Source organism: Eretmochelys imbricata, chromosome 24 (assembly GCF_965152235.1).
Source record: "Eretmochelys imbricata isolate rEreImb1 chromosome 24, rEreImb1.hap1, whole genome shotgun sequence".
NCBI classification, from domain to species: Eukaryota; Metazoa; Chordata; order Testudines; family Cheloniidae; genus Eretmochelys; species Eretmochelys imbricata.
In genome coordinates this window covers 1,772,622-1,792,732 of record NC_135595.1, presented here as the reverse complement: position 1 = coordinate 1,792,732, position 20,111 = coordinate 1,772,622, and the positions used below count along the sequence as shown (strand labels likewise).

General features: G+C 56.8%; 2 protein-coding genes and 1 non-coding gene across 3 annotated transcripts; 2 read left to right on the top strand and 1 right to left on the bottom strand.

The window, feature by feature from the left end:
* Positions 1-466: 466 nt before the first annotated feature.
* On the top strand, positions 467-6,596 carry SNAPIN (SNAP associated protein). Its single transcript, XM_077840979.1, has 4 exons — positions 467-601; positions 1,399-1,445; positions 1,934-2,052; positions 2,776-6,596. Exons 1-4 carry the CDS (start codon positions 474-476, stop codon positions 2,908-2,910), a joined length of 429 nt encoding a protein of 142 aa, XP_077697105.1. The 5' UTR covers positions 467-473; the 3' UTR covers positions 2,911-6,596.
* On the bottom strand, positions 4,721-13,722 carry ILF2 (interleukin enhancer binding factor 2). Its single transcript, XM_077840978.1, has 15 exons — positions 13,616-13,722; positions 12,743-12,802; positions 11,931-11,973; positions 10,365-10,469; positions 9,893-9,970; positions 9,540-9,642; positions 9,392-9,457; positions 9,003-9,119; positions 8,640-8,718; positions 8,060-8,147; positions 7,735-7,796; positions 7,151-7,265; positions 6,164-6,254; positions 5,433-5,602; positions 4,721-4,872 (listed from the first exon to the last, which is right to left on the bottom strand). Exons 1-14 carry the CDS (start codon positions 13,618-13,620, stop codon positions 5,442-5,444), a joined length of 1,173 nt encoding a protein of 390 aa, XP_077697104.1. The 5' UTR covers positions 13,621-13,722; the 3' UTR covers positions 4,721-4,872; positions 5,433-5,441.
* A 349-nt stretch (positions 13,723-14,071) lies between these two features.
* Positions 14,072-14,143, top strand: TRNAM-CAU (transfer RNA methionine (anticodon CAU)). Its single transcript has one exon. It is a non-coding gene; the product is annotated as a tRNA-Met (tRNA).
* Positions 14,144-20,111: the final 5,968 nt, after the last annotated feature.

Sequence of the window (20,111 nt, the reverse complement as noted above, 5' to 3'; positions counted from 1 at the left end):
TCATTCTGGTAGAAAGTCGGCAGCCCTAAGGGGGCCCCGGGGCCATGCTAAGCTGCTCAGGGGCTTGGCTTCGGCTTTCTGCCCTGGGCCCCGGGGGGCTAATGCTGCCCCCCCCCGCCAGTAGGGAAACCTGGTAGGGAACCCCAGGGGGGCCTGGGGAGGATGCCCTGTGTGCTCAGCGCTGCACTGGGGGGCGGGGGGAGCTCCTACCCAGGGGGGCAGCGCTGGCTCTGGCTGCGGGGGGGGGTCGCCCTCCCCCGCCTCCCCATGACTAAGGAGTATCTGAGCTGTGAGTTCTTCCCCCTGGGGAACTACATTTCCCAGAGGCCTTTGCGACGGGGACACAGCCCCGGGACTGCATTTCCCAGAGGCCTTTGCGACGGGGACACCGCCCCGGGACTGCATTTCCCGGCGGGCTCTGCGCGGGCATGCCGCTTCCCGGCAGGCTGCGCGGCGGCGGGCGGGGCGGGGCGATGGCGGCGCTGCTGGGGCCTGGCGCGGGGACCCCGGGGCCCGGGGCGCGCGACCTCTTCGCCGAGGGGCTGCTGGAATTCCTGCGCCCGGCCGCGCGCCAGCTCGACGCGCACGTGCACGCCGTCAGGTGCCTCTTGGGGGGAGCGGCCGGGGGGCGCTGGGGCCAGGGAGGGGCTGGGGGGCTGGATGAGGGGAGGTGCCTGGGGGGGCGGGAGGGGGCTGGGGCCAGGGAGGGGAGAGGTGCGGGGAGGGGTTGGGGGGCTGGATGACGGGGGGTGCCTGGGGGGGCGGGAGGGGGCTGGGGCCAGGGAGGGGAGAGGTGCGGGGAGGGGTTGGGGGGCTGGATGACAGGGGGTGCCTGGGGGGGCGGGAGGGGGCTGGGGCCAGGGAGGGAGAGGTGCGGGGAGGGGTTGGGGGGCTGGATGACGGGGGGTGCCTGGGGGGGCGGGAGGGGGCTGGGGCCAGGGAGGGGAGGGGTGCGGGGAGGGGTTGGGGGGCTGGATGACGGGGGGTGCCTGGGGGGGCGGGAGGGGGCTGGGGCCAGGGAGGGGAGAGGTGCGGGGAGGGGTTGGGGGGCTGGACGATGAGGTGTGCCTGGGGGGCGGGGAGGGGTTGGATGAAGGGAGGTGCCTGGGGGGGCAGAGGGCTGGGGCCCGGGGCGGGGGCTGAGGGTAGGCTAGCCACAGCTGGGATCTCACCCCATCAGCGGGGCTGAGCTCAGTGCCGGATGGTGTTGGGGGCCCAGGGGCTGAGCCTGGTGCTGGGGGTGTTGCCCAGGCTGGGGGTCACCCAGAGGCTCCCCAGGGATGGGTCTGTGCAGGCCTCACTGGGAGGTTGTTTCTGGCTCCCCTTTGGTGGACCGGGGCCAGGGGGGCAGCCCCCTCTCGGGAGCAGCGCTGACTGATTGCCTTTGTGCTTCCCCAGGGAGAGCCAGGTGGAGCTTCGGGAGCACATCGATAACCTGGCCACAGGTGAGGCCACAGGGCAGCACCCAGCCCGGTGCCCAGGGAACAGCAGTGGGGCTGGCTGGGCAACGGGCGTGTCCCGCTGGGTTCGGTGCCGGCTGAGCGGCCTGAAGGGGGTGCAATCCCCAAGGGGGGGTGGTTTGGCCAGAGTGGGGCACGTAGGGGAAGCAGAAACGCAGTGCGGGGTGGCACCGAACACAGGAAGCCGGGCTGAATGTCAGGGAAGGTAACTAATGGCAACAGGTGTTGGCCAGGGGACACGCTTCCCTAGGGAAGCCCCGCTGGCTGGGAGCCCCATTGCTCAGGCTGGCTGGCTGTAGCCCGGGGAAACCGATTGCAGGGCCAGTCCTGCCCTGGGCCCGGATTTGGCTTAGCAGGGCCATTCTCTGGCTGTGAAGTAGCAGGAAGGGCCTGCTGTGTTCCGTGTGGGGCTGATTCAGGTGGGGTTTGGGGACGGGGGGTTCCCACTGGCAGTTCAGTATCCCTTCCCTCAGAGCTTTGCAGGATCAACGAGGACCAGAAGGTTGCGCTCGACTTGGACCCATACGTGAAGAAGCTGCTGAATGCCCGCCGCCGAGTTGTGCTGGTCAACAATATCCTGCAGAATGCCCAGGTGGGTACGTGGGACCCTGCTGGGCTCTGCAGGTGCGAGAGAGTCTGAGAACAAACCCCTGTCTGCTTCAGGCACCCCCACCCCCGGCTGATATGGAGGGGCTGAGAGTTGCACTGACTTCTCCCAAAAGCTGCTCCAGGCTCTACCACGCACTCGGCTGTGAGCCTGCCTGGCTGGCGCAGGATGGCATCCGCAGGCCTTGGGGACACCTCTTGGTGTGGCATCTTGACGGAGCACGAGTTACCGTCATCGCCTCCTTGGGGCCCCCCCGCAGAATTCGTTTGCTTCTCCTGCCTGAACAGCCCCACTGCTACTCTCTGAGGATTACTGAGTGGGGGGAGCATCTCCTTGTCCTTGGCCCTGCCCCAGAGCCCCGGGTACTGCACTGAGAGCTGCCTTTTGGGAACTGACCAGTACTTTCAGTCCCCCAGAGGTAGCTATTTAAAGATGGAAATGAGCAGCTCCACGTTCTGAGAGAATCCCTGGCTCCTGGTTATCAGCCTGGGTCACTAGCCCATGTGTGCTAGGAAGTATAGAGGGCGATACCCTCCAGAGCCTGCCTATAGGAAGGAATCCATTTCAAAGGGAGTAGGAGACGTCACACTCTCGTGCAGCTGTGGGTCTGGCCAGGGCTACAGGGGAAGAGAGGCAGCGTTTCCTTGGCTTAGGCAACTGACCAGGGGCACGCTGCTACATGAGCATTACCTCCCCCCCCCCATGCAGGAACGGCTGAGGAGACTCAATCATAACGTGGCCAAGGAGACTGCCCGCAGGAAGGCCATCCTGGAGGCATCAGGCGGCTACTCCCAGCAAGTGAAGCGTGGGGAGAGCCTGGCTGGGCAGGCTGGTGCTTTGTGACTTCTGCCAAATGGATTCTGGAACTGGTACTATGAGTGGGGGGGTGAGAGTATCTGGCCCTGCAGGAACTGGTCTACCATCTTACGTGCAGGGCTGAAGATACTGGGGGGGACAGCATGGGAGAGATGCACAGCTGGGTGTGGGAGGGGGGAAGAGAGCTGCTCCTGCTGCTTTCGGGGAGACCTCAGCAAACTGGGCAGGTGGCCCTTTGCTGGCACTGATGCTTTCTTTGTCATCCACTGGGGTTGGGGGAGGTAGGCAGCACCTGCAAGTGCCTCTTTCACGGTATCAGCCCAGCTGCCCCCAAGGTGCATACAGGTGGCTTGCACTAATAGGAGCGCCATTCATAGAGTGGAGGGACCCCTGTACAATGTATTACTAGTCTTGTAGGTGGTACAGTAATAAACTGCCTCGTGCTTACAAAGGGTGAGTGATCTGAGGAGGGCTCCTCTGCTAGAGCTGGGTGATCATGTCCTGCTGTACAGACTGTCCTCTCCCGCCCGGGGGAACCGAGAGGCTGGGGGAGGGCACAGCTTTGACAGACACAGCATTCTCTAGAGCCAGGTGGCCAAACTTACTGACCCTCCAAGCTGCATACAACAATCCTGAGAAGTTCAAGAGCTGGGGCCTGCCTGCCAGGGCTCAGTGCTTCAGCCCCACTCCTCCTGAAGCCCCAAACCCCATACCCCACCACCCCGCTGCAAGGCAGAGGTCTGGAGCTCCCCCTCTAAGTCTGGTAGGTGGAGAATGGGGGAAGGCATGGGGAGCTCCACAAGCCCCATTTCAACTGTAAAAGAGTTGCATGAACCACAGTTTGGCCACCCCTGCTCTAGAGGAAAGCAAAAGCCATAGAATCATAGAATATCAGGGTTGGAAGGGACCCCTGAAGGTCATCTAGTCCAACCCCCTGCTCGAAGCAGGACCAATTCCCAGTTAAATCATCCCAGCCAGGGCTTTGTCAAGCCTGACCTTAAAAACTTCCAAGGAAGGAGATTCCACCACCTCCCCAGGCAACGCATTCCAGTGTTTCACCACCCTCTTAGTGAAAAAGTTTTTCCTAATATCCAATCTAAACCTCCCCCACTGCAACTTGAGGCCATTACTCCTCGTTCTGTCATCTGCTACCATTGAGAACAGTCTAGAGCCATCCTCTTTGGAACCCCCTTTCAGGTAGTTGAAAGCAGCTATCAAATCCCCCCTCATTCTTCTCTTCTGCAGGCTAAACAATCCCAGCTCCCTCAGCCTCTCCTCATAAGTCATGTGTTCTAGACCCCTAATCATTTTTGTTGCCCTTCGCTGGACTCTCTCCAATTTATCCACATCCTTCTTGTAGTGTGGGGCCCAAAACTGGACACAGTACTCCAGATGAGGCCTCACCAATGTCGAATAGAGGGGGACGATCACGTCCCTCGATCTGTTCGCTATGCCCCTACTTATACATCCCAAAATGCCATTGGCCTTCTTGGCAACAAGGGCACACTGCTGACTCATATCCAGCTTCTCGTCCACTGTAACCCCTAGGTCCTTTTCCGCAGAACTGCTGCCTAGCCATTCGGTCCCTAAGTACAGAGTGACTCAGGACTGTCACATCCCTCTAAGCGTCTTTTCATGCTGGCTGCAGCCATGGAGATCCAGCACTAGCTGGGCAGGCTGCTTTCCCAAAGCCCGCAGTGGTGAAATGCAGCTCTTGAGTGGATGGATGGACCAGTTTCAGCTCCTCCAAGATCTGGAATGCCCCCCTTTACACAAGCCTCCGACTGGGGAGGGGAGAAGGTTGTTTGCCCACATACAAATTAGAGCAGATAGGCGCTTAAAAGGAGGAACCATTTTAATATAACCTATAAAAACCAAGACAAAATACAAAGGACTGTTCACGTCGTTCAACGGGACAGGTAGTTGAGGACCTAGACGAGATTCTTCAGGTGCTTCGGCCAGCAGGATGCTTTACAGGTGAGGGTCAAACTACAAGAGCCAAGCAAACACCACATCAGAATGCAGGTGAGGCCGGAGCTTGTACCAGCCTTTGCAGAGTGCTCAGGTGCAGAAAGGAGTCTTGCTCTGCCCCTGCCTGAGAGGGGCAAGATCTCACTAATGTAAGAGCAGCAGCTGGCTGTCTCCAGTGAGTTACAGCAGCGGAGATAAGCTTCTATCACCTCTTTCCCATATGATTACCTAATTCCCAGGGAGCTGGCCTGATCACATTAACTGTGGCTCACTAGCCAAGCAGAGAGAAGTGCCCGATCGTCCTGCATCACAGCCAGTTTAAGCTTAGGGACTTCCCTACAGTGTTAGACTCAAATACTGCAGGTAAGCCACCTGAGCTGGCTTAGATATGTGCAAGCAGCACCAAGTTGGACTGTTAGTTTCCACTTCTTATGGTCTCAGGCATTTTAGAAGTGGGATGGGGATGGTGCAGCCCCAGACACTAGAACCAGGCTGGGACCCTTGAGTTCCAGGTGGAAGTGCCCCCCAAATACATCTGTGTGGGCAGCCTCAGACTGACACCACCTTGCTGTCTTTACCTGGGCAGGTCACTCCTGAGTCTCCATGCTCTCCTCCTCCTCTCCTGCAGCTGTTTCTTCTTGATTCTCCTCTTCCTCCTCCCCTTCCTTCTTCTCCGGAGGCTTCTCATAAGCCTTCTCTGAAGGAGTGACTATCACCCCATCCCAAGTGGACATTTCAGAGGCCAGGTCTGCAAAGCAAACAGAAGTCATGTCAGCAGGCAGCGCAGGGGCGTGCCAGCGTAAGATCGCCAATACCCTAACCCCAGAGCATTCCTCAGAACAGTCCAGTAACAAAGAGGGGGACCAGCTGAAGTAACCCAGAGCCCCCTGCCATTTTTCCTCCCGCTGCAGCTGTTACAGGAAGCTGACAGCAGACCCCTAGTGACTTACACTTACCAAGTGGCATCAGCAAGCCCCTTACATTTGCCCCCTTCTTTCCTCAAGGGTAAGCTGTCAGGTTTCAAGGCAAGAGGCTGCTCCCAAGTTCTAGCAACAGCCTCCACCATGCAGGGACCAGGCATATACTTGTCAGGTCACTGGCTAGGTTTGCCTGCATGCTTGATTTGCAGAGTCTGACCAAGTCAAGCCATATGGGATTGGTCTCTTCTGCCATACGCTCAGGTAAGCCCCCACCAGCATTTCCTTAAGTCTTCAGCCTTCCACATCCTCCCTGCGGTGTCTCCAAATAAAGCCCCAGCACTTCCTGGCCATGCTGACCAGCAGTCACAAGCCACCAAGCCCCTACTTACAGCTGGCATCCCCCTCTTGTCCAAGAATCTTCCTGTAACCTCCATGCGAGAGGATTCGGACGAGCGTCTGTGCCGTGTAACACACCATGTCCTATGACAAGAGAGTAGAGAATGAGTCCCCCCACACTGGGGAGTTGAGCCTTTCTGACTAGCTCTCTTGCTGGTGTTGTATATCAGATACATCATCCAGGCATTAGAGCGTTTGGCTCAGCCCATGAGATGGCCTGCGTTACAGGCTCCTGGGAAAGAGGCAGTAGCTTTCCAGTAGTGCATCACGCGTTCTCAGCGTGGCCTTGTTTTAGCCCTAGGAGCCTGATCTTACTGCCCCATGCAGAGGGAACATGCTGTAGCAGCTCAGCTGGGGTAACCTACTTGAATGCATCCGATGAAGTGAGCTGTAGCTTATGCTCAAATAAATTTGTTAGTCTCTAAGGTGCCACAAGTCTTTTTCTTTTTGTGAATACAGACCAACATGGCTGCTACTCTGAAGCCAACTTGACAGCGGCAGATATGACATAGACACAGGGCTATGGCTTGGCTCTCCTCTCCCCAGGACGGGGTGGTATGAAGACTTTTGTTTGCTCTTCCCTCTTACAGTTTAATTTGAATTAAGACTCTGACTCTGCTGGTCTTTGATTTTACTCAGCGAGGCATGCTCCTGCCTACGAACTGCGTCCCACCACCAAGACTGGTGGAAGCGGCAGCTTCCCAGACTATTGCCTCAGGGGTCCTAAACCCTCTTTCACGCTGCACCCAGGGTCACACCACCCTCCTGCTCTAACCCCAGTGACAGGAAAGGTTGAGCCCCAGGCTGGAAGCCCATGGGTGGCAGCTGAACTAGCCTGAGGGGATAAACGCAGCCAGAAAACCCACTAGCGCACTAGCTCCAGGTCTCTTGGAGATTTGCCCCTTTACAGAAGGCCATGGGGCCAGGATATTCCCACAACCCCAGCCTCAGGGAGGCTGCGTGCACAAAGATTAGTTCACCTGTTGTTCGAGGGTCATGACTGTATGGACTCTGAAGTTTCCACTCTCGCAGGGATCGGTGATCCCAACAGATCCAGGGAGGAACAGCCCAGCTGCCAGGATCTGAAGGCAGCGCCTGTAGGGCAGTCAGGTGTTTAGCAACTCAGTTCTACACATTAGACACTAATCCCCAGCATATTTGCCACAATTGTCTCGCTGAGCCATGGCGTGAGTAGCCAGAGTGGCATGGAATAAGTTTAGCACTAGGCTCTAAGGAAAGTAGTCCAAGGTAACACACTCCTAACATGGCATAAGTGTGTGTGGCAGCAACTCAAGGTGTTCTCAACAGGCCGTGAGTTTGCTTTGTCACCATATTTGAAAGGATTTAGACTCGAGAGCTCAAGGTAAGAAGTCCTGTGTTGACGGTACTGGCCAATGCCGCAACTGGATACACACAGCAGCAAACTGCTCGTTTCAGGAGGTTCTCAAGAAGTGACAAGGGTGTTCACGCAGCATGAAACAGTCTGGAGAAACCAGAGCCCAAAGCACCAGCAGCAGAGGCGAGATTTCCAAGCTGACATTCGCTTTATCTGCGGCACACATACCTGTATGCGACGTTGAGAGCCAAGGGCTGCCTGGTAGGGTTGTTCATCACAGCATAGTGTCCCTGAAGGTAAAGGAAGGAAGTTGTTAGACACAAGGGAGTGTTTATGAAAGATCAGTTTTAAAGCTCCTGTTCCTGCAGGAAGCGACAAAATCTGTGGGACTTGACTACTTGAGCTGCCGCTGGGATTCAGGGGCTGGGGCTGCAGACCCACCATATCCCTCCGAACGTTGGCCAGGGAAGTCACAGTAGCAGAGCAGATCAGGGTGAAAGTGTCTGTATGGAAACTGTGCCTTTTAGATCAAAGCCCCCTTCCACTCACATACCAGAAGGTCGAGGATCCATGGAGTGAGGGGTTCGAAGCCAGGGAATCGGATTCTCAAGTCCTTCAGCAATCGGATTAAGACTTTCACCCTGGAAGACGATGTTTTAAAGAACAATGCTCAGAGGGTTTCACAGGGCTCAGACCTCTTGCTGGCTGCCAAGGCCTGTCTAGAATATTAGGGATGGGGCTGCTTTCGGGGTCTGGGCCCACACACTGCACCTCTGCCCAGCATCAGCTCTGGAAGAACCCAAAGCTTTTCCTCTACCAGTTACTCTGCTAGCTAACACTTCGTTAGAAACGGTTGGCCGAGCAGGGGAGGCAAATGCCCCTGCGCGTGCAGGTATGGGGTGGTGGCCTGGGTAGATCCAAGTGAAGGCAGACTGCTATGTCCCTGCAGTATTAGAGCTGGGCTTGATCTCCGGTGTTATATCCCTGTCTGGCTAGACAGGGCTCCGGCACATCGCTACCTCAAGGAGTATGGGACTGGTGATGAAAGCCCCTTCCCCAAAGGGGAAATTGCCTGTTCACTGCAAACAGAGAAGGCTAGGTCAGTAAGGCCTCCCAGCTGCAAAGAAACGTACGTGGACTGAGAAGCGTTCTCTTCAAACCAGCGAGCGTGTCGGATGGCAGCCAGAGCACTCTGCAGCACTTTGATATCCACTGGAAGAGGAGAGACAGACAGAGTTTGATTCAGAACATTTGAGGAGAGTCAGCCCACAGTAAAGCAAGCTCCTCCCCTTGCTCCTGTAAACATGCTCTGGATTGTCACTGCTGTGGGGCACAGAATCATCAAGCAAGCTGTAACCCCCCTCCCCCCCCCCCCCCAAAAAAAATCCTCTAGCAGGTCTCTGGGTAAACAGAGTGGTTCTGCAGTGGACAAATAGAAGCTCCCCATCCCTTCACACTAACTAAGCAGCCAAATAAGTTCTGAGAGGTTTCCTTACAGTGGAGCTCTGGGTCCAGCTTGCGAAGGTTGGGGGGCACAGTGGTAATGAGGATCTTCACCGTGGCATCAGCAGAGCTAATCTCAAAGCCAGTCTCGTTGGTTAACATGGTCAGGACTGAGGGAGAAAGAGAGCAAGACAGTTACTCAGAAGGGGTCGTGAGACCCCACACAGCTGAGCCCAAGATACAGAGGGCAAATAGAAGCATGGAGGCTGGTCTCAGCCTCGACATTACACTGGATTTCTCTTAGCTGTCTCAGCTTTGCACTGGTTTGTGCATGAAGGAGCCCCAGCCAAAGGGAGCGTCTCCCTATTTATCAGAGAGCATCAGTGTCATTGCTTATCCTGCTCACCTGCGTCCCCTTCATGCTGCAAGTTAAGTTACTGACCTTCAGTAGGATCCTGTGCTCTCAGGCTTTCCACCACTTTGTTTCCCAAGGCAGCAACAGCTTCCACTAGAGAGAGAAATGGAATACAGAGTCACGTTCATTCTGGCCACCACTCCCAATCAGCCGCAGAGGAGAAGCCAATACTTACATGTGGGCAAGATTTTCAGGATCACTACCAGATCAGCCACGTTGTGCCCCGTTGTCATGGTGCCCTTCTTGTAGGACCCCACTTGGCGGACTTCTTCGATTTGCTGGTTTGTGGGAGCAAACCAAGAGTTAATAACAACTCCTCTACTTGCATGGTCCCCTTATGCACCCCACCCTCCAGAGGTGAGATGGACTCTTTAATCAGACAGAAGAAAACCAGTTTAATATCAGTTATGCCTCTAATATTCTGATCTTGTACTGAAGCAGGAGCAACTCAATCAGAACATGACAGTCTCCTTGATCTGCCGGCTCATCTTGCTGGATACATTCTCCAAACAAACTCGTCTGACTCACCACTTCAAAAGTTCCTGGTGCTACAATCAGGTTGTCGATCACGTTGTTTATTTTAGTCACCAGAGAAAGAATGGAAGCCTGAAAAGGAATCAGAGAAAGTGGTTGTGGCAGCAACAGACTGGAATCTGGAAACACCAAGCTAAATACACAAGCTTTGGAAGGATACGACTTAGACAAAGGATGTAACAGACAGGTTAGTTCAAGTATGTTTAGAAGCCACTTTCCAAATAATGTTGCATTTTCCCTCACCATCATCCTACTGCAGACTACAATACCCACCCCGGGAGATGCATCTCCCAAGTTGGGGTTAGAGGAAACAGGCTAGGGAGCTAGCCCTCCCTTTATATGAGGATCATTTCTTGTACTCATTACAACAGTAACAAAGTCAATGCTCTACTAAAAGCAACCTGGCAACACCTTGAACTCTGACATGTTTCCAATGGCAAGCACCCAGCATGCATGTTTTATTAACCTGTTCAGCAGAATTGGGAGCCAGATCCTGGTTTCTCTTCAGCAAGGCTTCACTGAATGCCGTCTCGTCTGGGGCAGGTTTCACACGAGGGAAGGCCATTTCACACTGAAACGGGAGTAAACAGACATCAGACTGGTGTCGTGCCAATGAGACAAGGTCTTCAGAGTGTCTCATTTACCAACAAGAAAATATGATTATTCCATTTAACTCCACTGTTTACATCCATTAGTCACTTCAAAGTGTTTCCTTCTGCTAATGGCTGTTACACTGTAGCAGCCAAGTTGGGCATTTCATTTTCAGTGGAGCAGGGAAACCTTCAGTCCTGCCTACATGTCTTCACTCAGGCTCAAACAACAGAGAACCACTAGAACTGGTGCACGAACACCACAAAGCATGTGTTCTACATAGAGCTGCTTGGGAACCAAAAGCTATGAAAAGAGAGTTGAGAGAGGCTGGATTAAAAAAATTCTGAAGGATCCATCCTGAAAAGCCTTATTAAAAGGAGGCAAAAAAGGAAACCGCATCAGCTGCTGTACCTGAGCTCGGAACAAGGGTACCTGTTTACATATATCCAAACCTTGTAACTGTTGTGACAGGGTGTACAGCCCAACCTTTGAAGGCAAGGAAACCATTAATCCCTTCTCCTTGGCAAGGACCCCACCTGTGTATCTTTACTGCAGAGGCACTCAAGAGAGGATAGAAACAGCTGTAAGGAAGAGGAAACCTCCCCAATAAAAGGGATGGAGGCAGATGAAGCAGTCCTGTTAATCCTGAGAAGGGCCAAGACTGGGAAGGAGTCTGGAGGATACACTGATTTCTTCTGGGAACTTGGCCAAGGTAACTCATGCTTTGTTTGGACTACAGGCAGCAGAGTTGGGAAAAGATATTTTCTCCCCTGTTTGGATCTTAACTGGTGGGCCGTATGTCATGATAAGAACCAGCCCTCCCCAGTCTGTTTATCCTTCACCTTGTGTCTCCACTGCCATTTGCCACACCCGGACAGACACACTTGCCACTTATGGTCCCTTTGATTACTTCAAAATTAGCCAAAAATCAAACAGCAGTTCTGGCTTTCAGCAAACTCCGTCTCATATTGGACTACTAGCAGTTAAGCTATTAGATGCCACAGCCTGCATGGTTTGTACTGGGAACTTTATGGGTGTGCCTTCACAGCAGTTTGCTCAAGTTACCCCTAACTTGATTCTTGTCCACACACAGGAGTGTCCAGCTCAAATTATGTGGTGTGGTTTGAGCTCCCAGCTAGCCCATGAATGGTTAAGTGCAGTGGGGATGCTACAGCTCAAATTATAAAACAACTCAGCAGCAGCTAATCCAATCACTCTGGGTAACTGAATGTTTTGAAGTGTGGCTGCTCTCAGTCTCACTAGGGCTATTAAGGTAGACTAGCCCAAGTGCAGTTAACTCAAGTGGGCTAACTATGCTGTGAAGACACACCTTAAATCAAGTTTATTTTTAAACCAAGAATATAATTGCAATACAACATTCCTACACCTGGTTTATACAGCCAATACCATGGACTGCCTTAAACCAAGCCAGGTTACTCACCACATAGAAGTCAAAGGGGATGTGTGGCACAAAGGGCCTGAACCTAAAAAAAGAAAAAGCCAAAGATGAGTTCTTATGACAACGTTAACCACTCACTGCTAGGTGATAATGGGGCAGACACCATACACCAGTCTGAACCACTAGTCCATCAAATCCTGCACCCCGGTTGGGAGGGTGTTCTAAACAAAAGTAAACCCTTCTTCCCAGCCTCTCATGGGAGGACTTCTTACCCTGTTGGACAAGCTGAAATTCCTTTTTACCTGGGAGACAGGAGGTTGAACACAGTTTAATACATTGGTTTAGACTCTTGCCATAGCAGAGAATGGGGCCATCCAAGATTCACCAGCAACTATGCAGCAGTATTACTAGAGAACACTGTTTGAACCGAGGGGTTGTCAATCAAGTGTTTAGCAGTTTAGAAGGCATCCCACCTAAGCAAAGCTCTTAATAAGCTTTAGGACAGCTCTAGCCTGTGCAGTATGTACTTAGAGGTCTCATCCACACACAGGATCATAGCGTCAGGAAGATTATGGGGTTTTGCTTCATAGCGTATGGACAAAGCTCCTCTTTCCCTCTACCTCCTACTGGTTTGCAACAAGTTGGCGGTCGGCCACCAATCCAGAAGTGGCTGGGTATTTTGCCTGTACAGCATGAAGAGCCAGCAGGCCCAAGGGCGAGGACCCGCCACACCTCCCCGCTGGAGGGGGACACCAGATTTCTGGACAGCGATGCTCACAGCTGCCAACCCAGCCCCCCGCCGTCCCCAGAGCTGGTTCCAAGAGCCCCCCCTTCACACAGAGAGCGGCACTTACCCGCTGCCAGGGCCACCCCTGGAGCCAAAACGCCCGCCACGGCCACGGCCTCGATCACCCCTGGGGAAAGATGACAGCCCCACGTCAGCAGGGCGAGGAGCCCGCAGACCCCGCCCCAGGGGGGCAGCCCCGCTTTGGGAGAGGAACTGCCCCCCTCACCCACTCCATGGGGGCAACTCCCCCACTGGTCCTCCCCGTAAACTCCCCATGGGGGCAGCCCCTGGATCCAGCCCCCTCCCCCCAGCAACCCTCTCCCCCCACTAAGCATCTCCCTCAGGCAGCCCCAGGATCCAGCCCCCCCCACGAGCATCTTCCTGAGGATCCAGCCCCCTGCCGCTCCCTTCCCCCCAGGATCCAGCACCCCCCCCCCCGAGCATCTCCCTCAGGCATCCCCAGGATCCAGCCCCCTCCCCACCCGGGTTCAGCCCGCCCCTCCCCCCCCGAGCATCTCCCTCAGGATCCAGCCCCCCCCCGCTCCCTTCCCCCCAGGATCCAACCCCCCCCCGCTCCCTTCCCCCCAGGATCCAGCCCCCCCCCCGCTCCTTTCCCCCCAGGATCCAGCCCTCTCTCCCCAGCAACCCCCTCCCCCCCCGAGCATCTCCCTCAGGATCCAGCCCCCCCCGCTCCCTTCCCCCCAGGATCCAGCCCCCCCCCACGAACATCTCCCTCAGGATCCAGCCCCCCCCGCTCCCTTCCCCCCAGGATCCAGCCCCCCCCCGCTCCCTTCCCCCCAGGATCCAGCCCCCACGAGCATCTCCCTCAGGCAGCCCCAGGATCCAGCCCCCCCTCTCCGGGGCCCCCCGCCCATGGGCTGCAGCCGGCGGGATCCCTCCGCCGGGGCTTAGGGGGGACCCGAGCCTGGCCGCCCCTCACCTCATGGCGCCCGCTGAACCCGAACAATGGAAGCCGCCGCTGTGGAGAGGAGACGCCGCCGGCCTGCGCTGCGCACCCTCCAACAAGCCGCCCGGCTATTGGCTGCGCGCCGCTTCCCGCGCGACCAGCCCGGAGGCCCCCTCCCTCTGATTCCGGCGTTGCCATTGGTCTTCTCACCCATCCGTCGTGACGCGCCGAGAGTCGTCAGAGGGTTGGCCAATCACAGGCCGGCCCGGGGCGGGACCAAGACGGGGCCGTTGGAGCGCCGAACGGGTTGTGGTCTCTGCGCGTGCCCCGAATGGCCTCGCTCTGCAGGGACGGGTAATGACCGCTAGGCGGGGGTGTGCAAAATAACGGGTGGTGGGAGGCACACAGGGCGCCGAGTACGCATGCGTGGATGTCAAGCGCTGGGATGCACAGCTATATGTAGAAGTTTGAGGCAGAAATTGATTGCGCAGCAGAGTGGCGCAGCGGAAGCGTGCTGGGCCCATAACCCAGAGGTCGATGGATCGAAACCATCCTCTGCTAGCTTGTTTTTGTTGTGGTTTTTTTTTAGTGCAGGGCAGTAACTGGGCCCTATTTTACTTCGCGGGCGTTTTCTTGTGACGTCACCACCATGCAGGCCTTTGGCTGTGACATCATCGCCTTGAAGGTGTTCAGGTGCAACATCATTGCCAGTGTAACTGAGCTGCGGTGTTTGGATGTGATGTCATTGCACTGGTGTTTCGGTGTGACACCATTGTTCGCGTGTGACATCACTGCCCCGGTGTCACCGTGCGACGGCGTCTGGGTGTGACATCACTGTTCGGGTGTGACATCACTGCGTCGGTGTCGCCGCGAGACGGCGTCTGGGTGTGACATCATTGTTCGGGTGTGACATCACTGCCCCGGTGTCACCGTGCGACGGCGTCTGGGTGTGACATCACTGTTCGGGTGTGACATCACTGCGTCGGTGTCGCCGCGAGACGGCGTCTGGGTGTGACATCATTGTTCGGGTGTGACATCACTGCCCCGGTGTCACCGTGCGACGGCGTCTGGGTGTGACATCATTGTTCGGGTGTGACATCACTGCCCCGGTGTCGCTGTGCGACGGCGTCTGGGTGTGACGTCATTGTTCGGGTGTGACATCACTGCCCCGGTGTCACCGTGCGACGGCGTCTGGGTGCGACATGGTGGTTCCTGCGGTTCCCGCAAGTGATTTCACCGCAACTTGGAGCCCGCTGGAGCTGCTAAACAGGCCATGAAGTGACCCACTGCCACGGTGCCTGGGCTAAGGAGGGAGGGAGGTCAGCAGGACCGGCACTCCATACCAGACAGGGGGCAGCGCCTCCATTCCCCCTCACAGAGATCTTGGACCCTGGGATACCAACTCGTGCAATTTTACCACCACAGTGGGTGTTTTTTTTTTCTTAAAGCCCCAGCTCCTGGAGTCAGGTGATGGCACCAAGCATCTCAGCTTCCTTTTAAAAGTAGTAAAACAAGCTTCTAGACCTTGTTGCTGAGGAGAAAAGCTGGAAAACACAACCCAGAAGGCTCAGAACCCAAAAGGCAAATAACACAAACCCAGTTTAATTTATTGGTTTAAATCTCATGGGTTTTGGAAGCCTTGACTCATGATTTGTGAACACCTAGGGGTTGGAGAAGCTTCAGGCAGGGCCAGGGCAAGGATCCTGGTTATTTATTATTTATTTATTGGCTGTTATCATGCTGGTGCCTTGGAGCTCCAGCCACGGACCATGTGCCTATGGTGGCAGGCGCTGCACTTTCGGTACATTTTGAATTGACAGCTAAACAAGTAGGAGAATACAAATCTGCTTTGGATGGAGACAGAGTCACTGATGAGAAAGTGAGGGCAGGAGATTAGGGGGCAATCAGATACTTGTAGCATGGAGAGGGTCCCAGATAAAACCGAGGCCCCACTGGGCTGTGTGTTGTACAACCATCAAAGAGAAACAGTCCCTGCCCCAAAGAATCTGCAAGCTAAACAGACAAGACAGACGCTTGGGCTGGGCCGGCAGCCTCTTTCCTACCCTGTGAGAATGTTGGAAATACTGAAAAATGTTCCCCTCCCAAACTGGGGCAAAAAAGTCAAAATCTTGACATTTTTCACCAACCAAAACAAATCTGAAAAAAGCCCATTCTGTTCCGGTCACTGGCGATGCGTCGATTCAAGCGGCGTAAACATCCAAACAAGACGTCGTTGCAGATCAAACGGCTCTGAAACGTTTTGTTTCAGAAAGATCGGAATAGGACACGTTGACCCTTTCAGCGCTTTTCCCCCCACACGAACGTGTTGAGCTGGGAGATCCCTCTCAGCCGGCCCTGTTCTGTCAACGGGTTCGGGTCTCATGAATTGGCCTTTTCTGGCAAAAAAAGTTTGTCTAAAACTTCCCAACTGGCTGGGATCCCGCCCGCGTAAGCTCTGTGTGTCTGGTGCCGACAGACCTCTGGGTGGCGCTGCGACACCACAGAACATCTGCTCAGTCCAGCCTGTGGATGCCCCTTTGCTCCAGCTCCTGGCATCCGAAGTGCCAGCAGCTGGGCATTGAAAATGGCCACGTTGGGGGCTTCTTCCCTGGGCATCTCCGTGGGGACAAGTGGGACTTGGGAGCATGGGGGAGCGTGGTAACTGTGCCGGAGTTAGAGAGGAGCCACGTAGACGCAGCACTGGGGAGAGGTAAATCGGGGTGGGGGGAGTGAAGTGCATTGTGTCACCCAACAGCCACCCCCCCGGCTGGCAGGGAACGACATTCCCATGCTGCACCCAGGAGCGCGCCTCCGGGAGGGGCCCAGGGGGCTGGGCTTGTGGAGAGCCGACACCAGTTGGACAGGGGGGCACCGGGCTGGGCATCTTCGTTCCCCCTCACCCCACCCCCTTTAATCAGGAGGAGAATCTGCTCCCAGCTGTCCCGGGCTCCTGGCCACTGACCTGGGTCCCAGGCTGGCTGTCGGCAGGACCAGCTGGCAGCCGAGCCTCTGATGCCTGCCCCAGTGCCTCAAACTCTCCCCTTCTCCCGGGAATGGCTCCTGCCTGAGCCCATCTCCCCTGTCCCCGGGGCCGAGGCGGGTTGGATGGGGTAAAATCGGACAAATTCCCTGCTCAGTAACCGGCTCCCTGGAGCTGTCCGTCACGGGGGCAGCACCGGCTGATCCACAAAGCCCAAATAACCAGCTGTCCCTCCCTCAGCCCCCCCCACCACCACGCAGAGTGACGTTGGAGTCGTTCATGCCCCCCCCCTCCGGCGGCTAATGCTGCAGGCCCCCCAACCCAGCCTCAGGGTCACCTCTGCAGATGTGGCTGGGTGGGGGCCACCGGGGAGGAGCGGGGGACGGTGACGCACTCTCAGAGCCCATGGGGCTGACTTCAGAGCAAGCAGGGCCTGTGGAGGAATGGGCCACACATCCCACGGTGCACCCTAGAATAAAAGACCATGGCAACCTGACCAGGGATCTCAGAGCACTTGGGAGCTGTGACATCACTCCCAGCACCACTCCTGGAAGAAGGGTTGGTGTCGTGAGGATATTTCATTTGTGGGGAAACTGAGGCAGGGGGAGGGGAAAGGGGCTCACCCAAGATTAGTCAGTGGTAGGCACTCAGAAAAGAACCCAGGAGTCCTGTCTCCTAGTCTGTTACTCTAACTACTGGACCCCACTCCCCATAGATGGGAAGAGAAACCAGGAGTCCTGGCTCCTAACCACCCCCCGCAACCACAAGACCCCACTCTCCTCATGCAGTCGGGGTAGAACCCAGGGGTCCCAGCTCCCAACCCCCACCCCATTCTAACAAGACCCAGGTCCCCTCATGGAGACAGGTCCTGGCTCCCTCTCCACTGCTCCTTCCACTACACACACTTTCCATGCAGCATGGTGCTGCTCAGGGTGCTTTGAGTTCTCCCACTTCCCAGCAGTTTGCAGTCCCTCAGAGGGGAGGGGGCGACTTTATTAACTGTCTCCCAACATGCAGCCCCCTCTTGAGTGCAGGGTCGAGGTTGCATTTAACAAAGAGCTGCCTTTCTCCACCTGCTTTTCTCATTCAGCCAGGAACAAATTCTCCCCAGACAATACGGACCCGGCGGTAACTAGATAAACGCCTTGGAAACGAATTTACTTCTTTGCATGGAAAGCCCATTTGCATGGCAAACGCTCCGGCTGCCCGTTGCTGTTAATAACCTGCCCTGACACAGGTTCCGGCCTCGCTGCGATGTTATTGTATCTCTGCCTCCCCCAGCCAATAATTGGCTCCATTAACTCCCTGTCCTCTAATGGGGGATTGGCTGATTACGGCCATATCCGTGCCCCCACTGAGCCTTGTGGCACATTCCCCGTGTCGCTGCAAATAAACTTCCCCAGGGGGGCTAGTCTCTGGACTGCAGTGGCAGCTAGAGATTCCAGCCAAGATCGGGACGCCTGTTGCTGCAGACACAGCCTGGATAGACTGGCTCTCGGAGACCGCGATGCCCCAGGGCAGGACGGTAAAGGCTCACCCAGCGGGGTTGTGGCAGACCAGAATTACGTCCTCTTGAGTCTCAGACCAGGGCCCCTCTGACTTTCCTGGACTCCTCTCTCTGCTACCTCCTTTTCAGCACACCTGAGGTAGGAGGTAGCCGCCATGTCTGCTTCCCGGCTCTCCAGTCCAACCCCACCCCCCCGCCATGGGGCCCAATCCCCCTCTTCCGCAGCCTCGCTCATCACCGGGGGCGCTCCTGATTTGCCCTGGGGCGAGTGAGCACCAGGCACTGAAGCAGCCCTGTGGTCTGCATGCCTTGTCTGTGTGTGTGGCCCTGCATGTCTCTCTGGGGCAGTGCTCAGCCATGGGGGGGCAGGTCTCGGAGTCCCTGCAGGCTGCCTTTGTGCGCGGCTCCCCTTGAGGGACCCCTGCCAAAGACTGCCCTGGACTCAGTCCTGCCGGCCCCCAGTGCCCCAAAGCACTAGCCAGCTCCCCCAAATCATGAGGTCGGCTCCTCGGATTCCCCTTTCTGGTGCTGGGGCTGTTAGGGCTGCCCCTCTTTCCCGTTCTCCAGCTTATTCAATGGACGCAGAAGGGCCAGAACCACACTTGGATTTCACACGTGAGCTGAGAGTCTCCTGACTCCAGGAGCTGGAGATTTAAGAGAAAACACCAAATATCATGAGACACTCACAAGAGGTGGTGATGCTGTACGTCTGGGTGCAGTAATAGCCGAGGCGGAGAGCTGTAGTGCTCACCACTGCCCCCAGGAGGCGAAGGAGAGCTGGAACCTGGGGCCAGTGCGGGGGGGGGGGGAGAGACCCAGCAGGATCAGGCCCCGCTCCCCTTCCTGGCCCGGATCGGGCCCCCCCCCACTCCAGCTTCCATGGAGGGCTCTGGACGCTCTATTTTCCTCAGCCCCGCCCCCACCCACCCCCCTGGCCCTCCTCTGCTCCCTCCTCCCATTGTCCCCCCCAGCCCCTTCTCCCCACCCCTGTCCCATTGCCCCCCACCTCTGCTCCCCGGCCCCAGCCTCTGCTGCCCCCCACAGTCACCATCTCAGGCACTTCGGGATCCTTTGGCTGCTTGCTCTGTGTGAAGTTTTATAAGCAGGGGGAGCCGGGAGGGTCTCCTCGACCCCCCGCCTGAGGCCTGCCACCAACTAGGCCTCTGCTCACCCATATGCTGGCCATGCCCTCGCCTGGGCCCCAAGAGCCCCAGAGCAGGCGGAGGGACGTGGGGGGCACCAGTTCTTTCCCTTTCACCCCCGGGCGGGAACACTGCCCACGTGGGAGGAGTGGGGCAAATGGCGGGATCGAGCCACGCTCCCCAGTGCGGCTGGGAATTGCCCTTTCCCCGTGGGGCCCTCCCTCCCCTGCTCTGTCCCCCCGCCCCCCACATCTCATCCCACCCTGTCCCCCTCTCTGCCCGTTGGAATTTCCCTACACCCCCCAACTTCCCTCCCCCACCCCGCAGTGGTCAACAAGTTACAGGCAGTGTTCCCAATTTAGTCGTTTTCCAACCCGCCCCCCCCCAAGCCCTTCCAACGCCCCCTCTCATTTCAATTCCCCCATGGGCAAAACATGAAAAACCCCATCCGTGTCCGGCAGCTCTGCTCAGTCCTGGGGGCGACCAGCGGGGGGCCAGCATCCATCTCCTCCCCCCCCACCGGGCTTTGGAAAAATCGTCCCCCGCACCCCTTCCCTGTCCCCTCCCTCGGGCAGGTGCTCCCTGCCTGCGCTGGGGGGGTTCTGGGCAGGAGGGGGTTAAGGAGCCGGGCTATGATAACAGCCCTTTTGTCATTGAATGAGGGGAAGGAAAAGACTGCCTGCCTGGGAGATAATCAGTCACTTTCGGCACCGGGAAGCGAAGGGAAGCGAAGGGAAGGGAGCTCCCAGCGGCTGGAGCCCAGGGCAGCGGGGGGACGGGGCGCGGAGGGGCAGCGGACGCGGGCCGCCTCGGAATTCCGGCCATGGTCCCGGGGCAGCCCGCCGGGGTCTAGGGGGCTGGAGCTGGGGGCTGCGCCTCGGGGGGCTGGGTCGGCCCGGG